The 8,497-nt window shown below is 48.7% G+C and overlaps 1 protein-coding gene across 1 annotated transcript; it reads right to left on the reverse strand.

Annotated features, from left to right (window-relative positions):
- Positions 1-482: 482 nt before the first annotated feature.
- On the reverse strand, positions 483-1,779 carry PAQR8 (progestin and adipoQ receptor family member 8). The gene has a single exon (XM_048482402.1). It carries the CDS (start codon positions 1,777-1,779, stop codon positions 721-723), a length of 1,059 nt encoding a protein of 352 aa, XP_048338359.1. The 3' UTR covers positions 483-720.
- Between the last annotated feature and the right edge of the window lie 6,718 nt (positions 1,780-8,497).

Consider the following 8,497-nt stretch of genomic DNA (forward strand, 5'->3'; position numbering starts at 1 on the left):
ATTAAAGGGTTTTGGAAGAAAATGGTTTTTTTAAAAAAATTAACAATAAAAGTATTTTAAAAATTAAAGAGCTTTGGAAGAAAATGGTTTTTTTAAAAAAAAATTAACAATAAAAGAATTTTTAAAATTAAAGAGCTTTGGAAGAAAATCGGTTTTTTTAAAAAAATTCACAATAAAAGTATTTTAAAAATTAAAGGGTTTTGGAAGAAAATCGGGTTTTTTTAAAAAAAATTAACAATAAAAGAATTTTTAAAATTAAAGAGCTTTGGAAGAAAATCGTTTTTTTAAAAAAAATTAACAATAAAAGTATTTTTAAAATTAAAGAGCTTTGGAAGAAAATCGTTTTTTTAAAAAAAATTGACAATAAAAGCATTTTTAAAATTAAAGAGCTTTGGAAGAAAATCGTTTTTTTTAAAAAAATTAACAATAAAAGTATTTTAAAAATTAAAGGGTTTTGGAAGAAAATCGGTTTTTTTAAAAAAAATTAACAATAAAAGAATTTTTAAAATTAAAGGGTTTTGGAAGAAAAGCGGCAATCTGGAAATGACCCCACGGGTGTGGGCAGGCAAAATGACTGCACACTGCGCTGCAGATAGTGGGGTTGCTTCCTTGTGTGTGAACGGAGAAATGCAAGGAGAACCCACTGCGACACCATTGCGGAGCAAAGAGCGTCAGGGTACGTGTTCCATGCATAATGGGTCCTGCCCATGTGACACACCCTCACTTTTCCTTTCTGGTCAATTCCAGCTTTATTCTGCGCTGCAAGACATGCGCAGTAACAGCACTGCATGCCACTAGGCCAAAGAAGGAGCCACAGGACAGGATGACAGAAAGGGGACTGTGACGCCTGAGGAAAACATCGTGCCTGTTTTTGTAATCCAAGAAGATGGCCTCTTGTTGAGAGAGCGTGCAGATGGCCAGGAAGATGTGGAAAATCTGGTGAGCGTGGCCGACAATATCGCAGGAACCCGGGAAGTACTTTTCAGGAACCGGGCAAGAGAAGAAATAAGCACTGATGAGGAAGAAGAGTATCTGGAATGTGTGGTACCAGGCCGCTGCCTCCTCACAGCCTTCGAGGTGGCAGACAATCACGCGGTGCGCCACGGGGCTTATGTCCAAGATGAACGCCAGCCCCGCTGGGATCACCTGACACACTTTTCTCATGATGGGGTAAGGTCGCCGGTAACGGTACTTGGCGTAGCAGCAACCAGTGCAGGACAGCCAGCCGCAGAACGCGGCCGCCGGGAGGAAGAAGAGCCAGAACTTGTCGTACCAGGCCTGGTCAGCGCTGTAGTAGAAATGGGCCAGGGCGCTCCCATATTGATATATGCTGACCCCGACGTAGTCTATGAAGTAGAAAGTGTAGTGCGACATCTCCGACTTGGACTGCAAGAGGTGAGCCAAGAGGCTGCACGTCAGATACGTCACTGAGGAGAGAACAAAGATGAGGAGAGGCAAGGAGTGGACCTCCACGGACAGCTTTTCGGCTTCGGCGAAGGTGTTGAACCTCAGCAGCACGGCCAAAGCGGCCAGCAAGTGGGTCCAGACGTTGACCACCTCGTTGTGTTTCTGAAAGAGACTGAGGAAATAGTAGCGCCATTCCTGACCCATGGGGCGGTAGCCGGCCTGGATGTACGGCTCCCGGAAGAGCTGGGGCACATCCGATTCCTCGACCGTGCCGGGCATTTTGGGGAAGCCTTCCTCCAGGAGCTTCGGGAGACGGCGGAATTGCTGCCCGCTGACGGACAGGGTGCTGATGCGTTCCAAGATGGCCGTCATTGAGCTACGTGTACAGCGAAGTCACGCAAATCCCTGAAGCAAAACAAGAACAAAACACTGTTAGCCATGACATTTCCGTTGCGTGTAAAGCGCTGACAAGTTGAAGCTGACTTCTGGCAACCCCAGCCTCAAGGATGGCACCAGCCTTTCCTGGAATCAGTCAGCGAGGCGCCACATGTGATGGGTTTCACGCGTGAGGGAGTACCGGTTCCGCTGTATGGGGATTGATCTATGCTTCACACTGTAACCAGCTCTCTGACATGTTAATGGATCTACCCTCTGTTTGATCGATTTCTACATGCTTGCAGATGTAGCTAACTAGGCTGTGGAGGCCCTACAAATGTTCACCGCTCCGGAGATTTACCATCGCTTAAAGACTAGATTATTTGATCAAGAATATCAATTTCTCCTGAGCAAAGCGCAAAGCTCTTGCTCTCCAATATTCTTTGGGATTATCCCTCCGAAATCCAGCCCTGCTATATACCTGCAACAACTTGTTAATTACAATTGCAGATGGGTCATGACTAGAGCCAGGTGTAACTCTTTTCCGTCAGTACATCTTCAAGGTCGCTTCTCTAGTATCCCACAAAATGAGCGTTGCGGTCGATTTTGTCCTGATACAACTGATACTCTTTCTCATATTCTGCTTCATTGTTCAAAATACAACAACATCAGAACTGATTTGAGAACTGTATGACCAACAGGATTTATGCTAATTTCTGATAAAATAAAAATGGCTAAGCTTCTAAATAACTCTAATGTTGAAATCTCTGAAGCTTTTGCTATATTTTTACTCTGTGTACTGCAAGTTGCGCAATAATGATCTTCTTATTGTATTTGGAATTCTTGACACACACCGGTTTTATGCCTAATAAAGGTTTTGGATTTGGATTTGGCTGCCCTTGCCTGAGCCTCCGGGAGGGGGAAGGCGGAAGAAACAGAGGTCAGCAGGAGGCTATCCGACTATCTCTGCTTCGGCCTTGGGACGCCTGCTTTCACCAACAACCTTGTTCACACTTTACTTTCACACCTTCTCTGGAAATTTGGGAGGGGGGGATACTGGGGAGCACAAGGGGATAAAAATGAATGCGGAAGCCAGATCCAGCAGAACTGGCTTCCTGACTTTATTATTATTATTTATTGGATTTGGTATACTGCCCAATCCCCGAAGGGCTCTGGGCGGAGTACAATAAAACAACAACAAAGTCAAATATATCAAATCCAACAATACAGATTAAAATACAGTAACCACAGTTAAAATCCCTTTAAAACAGAAGCAGCAACATAACCCATAAACCAATATTATACTGACGTCCAGTCCCCAACTCCCCTACTCTCAGGCTCCCGGGAGGGGACTAGCCAATCACTAAGGTGGTACATAGACGGTGGTAGAAGAAGAAGAAGAAGAAGAAGAAGAAGAAGAAGAAGAAGAAGAAGAAGAAGAAGAAGAAGAAGAAGAAGAAGAAGAAGAACAAGAAGAAGAAGAAGAACAAGAACAAGAAGAAGAAGAACAACAAGAAGAAGAAGAACAAGAAGAAGAAGAAGAAGAAGAGGAGGAGGAGGAGGAGGAGGAGGAGGAGGAGGAGGAGGAGGAGGAGGAGGAGGAGGAGTTTGGATTTATATTCCCCCCTTTCTCTCCTGCAGGAGACTCAAAGGGGCTGACAATCTCCTTGCCCTTCCCCCCTCACAACAAACACCCTCTGTGAGGTAGGTGGGGCTGAGAGAGCTCTGAGAAGCTGTGACTAGCCCATGGTCACCCAGCTGGCAGGTGTGGGAGTGCACAGGCTAATCTGAATTCCCCAGATAAGCCTCCACAGCTCAGGCGGCAGAGCTGGGAATCAAACCCGGTTCCTCCAGATTAGATACACGAGCTCTTAACCTCCTACGCCACTGCTGGTACATAGACAGTGGTACATACACGGGGCATCAGGAGCCATCCATGGCCAGCCTCCCCAAAAGCCTGGTGGAACAGCTCGGTTTTACAGGTCCCGCAGGGCCCTAACAGATGGAGGAAGAGCGTTCCACCAGGCAGGGGCCAGGGCAGAAAAGACCATGGCCCGGGTAGAGGCTAGCTGCATCACTGTGGGGCAGTGGACCACCAGTAAGTTTGCCTCTGCGGACCACAGAGTCTGAGTTGGGACATATGGGGTAAGGCGGTCTCGAAGGTATGAGGGCCCCAGGCTGCAAAGGGCCTTAAAGGTCAGCACCAACACCTTGAAGATGATCCGGAATTCCACCTTGAAGACAATTCGGAGCCAGTGCAGGCGGTGCAACACGGGGGAGATGTGGTCCCTACTAGAACCACCCGCGAGAAGGTGAGCCTCCGCTTCAGTTTTCGGAGCAGCCTCACGGGAAGGCCCACGTAGAGCGAGTTACAATAGTCTAACCTGGAGGTGACTGTTGAATGGATCACTGTGGCCAGGTCAACCTGGGAAAGGTAGGGGGCCAGCCGCCAGGTGTAAGGAATTCCATAGAAGCAGAAATAAAAGGCTCTTTGGTGTAAAAGACCGTTTATTCAGACATCTTAGAAAGCTCAAGTACACGCAGTGGCAGGAATAAGATCTCCCGCCAGAAACACAGGTTATAACTCTGTCCATCCCACCCCCCCTCCCGGATTCCCATGGGAACGGAGGTCTCATCTCCCTCGCAGAGATAAGGTCTCCGCCGGAGAAGCTGGCCCATCGCCCGGGCTGTGGAATGTAGTCAAGGCCAGGCGGCTGCCCCTCTCATCAACACCACTGAATCCTTTACACTCTGCCTCCTCTTTAAAGAAGACCCCTCCCCCCCAGGTTTGTGCGGAAAGGCGCTGTGGAAAGCTTAGAAAATGAAGCATGGGGCGTCAATGGCATTTTCGGAATAAACCCATTGATTATACCCAGAGGGAATAATTCCCCACCCAAAGAGACCAAATATTGTAAAGCGCTTTGCGATTAAAGCTGAGAGACCAGGATGGCGTCAATTTCGTACTGCGTGTGGGCATCAACAATAGTCGGTAGAGGCCTCCTCCCATTTCTGGTCGTGCCAGGCAGCATCAGGAAACGGGAGCCTCCTTGAGTAAACTAGGAAATGGAAGACAGGGATGAATGTTACTAAGAGAGTTAGGGCAACTCCAATCGGGCAGTGACATCATTAATCACTTTAGTAATCTGAAAAGGTCCACACGTAATCTTTGCCTAGTTTAGAAAATTTTATGCACGTCTCCTGAGATTTTTTGGTAGACAAATACACCCAGGCGCCCACACGCAGAGGGAAATCCGAAGCGGTGCTTATCCGCTTGCAGCTTTTAAAGGAGTCTTTAGCCTGTTGTAAGGCAGTCTGGACCGCTTTTCCACCCCTCGGCCAGAGATGAAATCCCATTGTTTGAAACTCTGGAGGATCCAATGCTTCCTCGCAGTGTAGTTGGGCGCAACGTGTGGGAAGGAGCCACCAGACACAATTTCGAAGGGGTTTTTTTCCACTGCTATGAACCGCATTGTTATAGGCGTACTCCATGGCAAACGGAATGAGCTCGCACTAATTGTCTTGGTGGTAGTTGAGTTAACAACGTAAATACTGCTCTAGGGTTCTGTTCGTTCTCTCCGACTCACCCGTCACTTTTGAACGTGGTAGGGCGGTACATCCACCGGGGCGGCCCCTAACAACCCTAGAAAAGCTTTCCAGAACTTTGGAAATGAATTGGGGGTCAGCGGTCGGAGACCACCTTATACGGGGGCGGAGTGTAGACGGTAAACATGCTGAATGAACGAGACAGAAGCTAACTTAGGAGCCGGAGGGGATGGAAGCACATGGAATAAAAAAAAATGGAGCTTGTTGTTTAGAAAATAAGTCCACCACCACCCACAAGACCGTGTTGCCATGACTTTCTGGCAAATCTGTAATAAAAATCCATGGAGATATTGACTTCCCCAGGGGCGGGAGGCCACCTGGAGAGAGTTTCAACAGACCATGGGGCTTTCCCGGAACGGTCTTGGCTTCTGCACAAACAGAGCAACCTTTTAATATACACGTCTCAATGTCCTTAAGCGCCATCGCGCAAGGCCACCAGAAATTGACGTCGGGCCAAATGCAGAGTTTTTAGAAAGCCAAAATGTCCAAGCCGGCCGGGCATCATGGCAGGCCTCGAGAACCTGCTTGAGGAGGGGAGGCATCGTACCAACAATCCCCCCTCACGCCAAACGCCATTCTCCAAACGCAATTGGGAGTCGCCTTCCTCCGCCGGAGGTTCAGCGTCGCCCCATATCCTCAAGATTCCCCGTAGGGAAAGGGAGAGACCAGGGCTGGGAAATGTGGGCGGGAGAAAGGAGGGAGTGGATGTCTGAGATCGGGCGACCGCCAGCCCTAACTGGGAGGGGGAGAGAACAGTGCGTGGAATGTCCCGTAAGCTGGCTCCACCCTCCCTGTGGTAGGCGCTGAGCGCATCAGCCAGTTTATTGGCTTTTTCCGTGGTGAAAAATCGGACCGTGGAAAGAGAAATCGAGAAAAGAAATCGGCCCAACGAAGTTGCTTCGCTGACATCTTGAGGGGTGGAGAGGGCGGCCAAGTTCTTGTGATCCGACCAAATCCTGAAAGGGGTGTTTAGCCCCCTCCAGCCAGTGTGGCTTTAAGTGGAGAGTGCTACTTTAATGGCCGTGATTCCTCTTTATCCCCCCACAGTCCAGTTGAGTTCAGCACCGGAGAATTTCTTTGATAAATAAGCACCACGGAACCAGCCTATCATCTTTATTTCTCTGCAACAGGGCTGCCCCAAAGCGCTTTGTCCTGAAGGCATCCACGTGAACCACAAACGGAGATCTCTGGGTCAGGGAGTGCTTTAGCACGAGATAGGTTCTGGGTGGTAAAAGCAGACTTTAAAAAGCTGAAAGGCTGTCTGACGATTCTTCCCGGACCAGGAAAGGGGGGGGCCCGGGCTTGGCGGACAGTGGATCTTTAAATTCCTTAGTGCGTAAGAGGTCTGTGAGAGGGAGAGTCAGTTCAGCGAATTGGGGTATAAAGTCCACGATAGAAATTAGCAAAACCTAGAAAAGATTAGAGTTCTTTTACGGTTGGGGCAGGGAACGACCATTGTTGGAGGACCGCATCAATCTTAACAGGATCCATTTTTAGGCCCTCAGGCGAGATCCAGTAACCCAAATAGTCAATAGAGGTTTGAATTGAAACAGCACTTGGAAAGTTTGGCAAAGAGGGGAGTTGTTGAGCAAAGCGTTTCAATACTTCCCGAACCAATGCTTCATGCTCCTCCGTGGCGTTTGTGAATGAAATTAAAAGCGTCGTCTAAGTACACACCACTACTCCGCCAGCCACCAATAAATCCTGGAGAACTTCGTTACGATAAGGGCCATAAAAGCTCCGGGGAGGCCCCACTTAGCGAATGGCATTATTAAGTATTCGAGCTGTGGAAAACTTTGTATTTAAATGCAGTCAAGTGTTCCTGTACTGGCAATTCTGACTCTATAGTAAGCTTCTCTCAAGTCCAACTTATTAAAGATGCGTCCTTTGCGCAATTCGTCTAAAAGGTCCTTAGTCAGAGGCCAAGGGTATTTATTGGACAGGGAGACTGCATTGAGACCTACCGATAATCTGTGCAGAGCCGTAAAGATTATCTTTCTTTTTTACAAACAACACAGGAGCAGCATGTGTGTGTTTGGTAGCCCATATTATGAACCAGCGAGTGAGGTTCTTGTCTAAGAAGGCACGCAGTTCCTTCTCCTCGTGGGACTCATACGGTAGATTCTACCTTTGGGCAGTTGCGCCCCTGGCTGTAATGCGATTTTGCAGTCAGTGTCTCTATGGGGTGGCAACTGATAGCATTCTTAACTCCTGAAATACTCTGGCTAGATCTTGAAATGCGATTGGGATGCCGGTAGAATAAAGGAGCAATGGCTGATAAAGCCAGGGGGGGGGGGTGTCAGGAGAAGATGAGTTTTCCCCCCAATTCATGTGTTCCACTTGAGGGTCAGTGAATTCCAAGATCCTTTCTTTCAAAAGGAATTTTGGTTCATGTAACAACAACCATGGCATGCCCAGAACTATGGAGTGTTTGGCCACTGAAGCCAGAATAAAAACTAATTTTTCTCCCAATGGTCGGAGCAGCTTGGCGGAGAACCGGTTAGCGTTTTGAACTGGGCCGGTCCTTAGGCTCCCGAGAGGAGACCGCCGTCATTTTGGGTGAAAGAGTATTAGCGGCTTAGCCAGGGGGACTTGGTCTAGACCTAGCTCCTCCGCCACCTGGGGCCGCGTGGCAATGGGAGCAGCCAGAAGTCCACAAAGGGCTGAGGCTATAATGCAGGTATGCTTAAGCGGGGTTGGCCGGCAACGCTTGGATTGTAATGGGAGCGCTGCCTTCACTCACGGCGTCTGGAGTGGGTGTCCAATGCGTAGAATGAAGAAAGGCAAACAGCTGCTTCCCCCTCCTCGAATTCGCCTTCGATGACTTTACTTTAAGGCGAGCCCGTTGGAAGCGGCCCTGATTTGCTTGATGGTGGCAGCAGATGGGGTGCGTAGCGGCCGGAGTGGTTGGCTTCTGTTTTTTCGGGCAGTTAGGCGGCTAAGATGACCTGGACCTCCGCGAGTAAAGACACAATCCCAGTCGGTGGCTGGTAACCGAGGTGGTCTCGGTAGAAATGCGGCTGGGCTTGGCCAGTGGGCGCGGTGGCCGGCTTCGGGCGTGGGCTGACCTCCGGCACGAGCCTACTCCAAGCGAGAGGCATACTTGGGATCC

This window comes from Sphaerodactylus townsendi, unplaced genomic scaffold (assembly GCF_021028975.2).
Source record: "Sphaerodactylus townsendi isolate TG3544 unplaced genomic scaffold, MPM_Stown_v2.3 scaffold_1610, whole genome shotgun sequence".
Lineage (NCBI taxonomy): Eukaryota > Metazoa > Chordata > Lepidosauria > Squamata > Sphaerodactylidae > Sphaerodactylus > Sphaerodactylus townsendi.

What these genes read in the sequence shown, in the direction of transcription:
- PAQR8 (XM_048482402.1), bottom strand. Translation starts at nt 1,779, where the DNA reads ATGACGGCCATCTTGGAACGCATCAGCACCCTGTCCGTCAGCGGGCAG.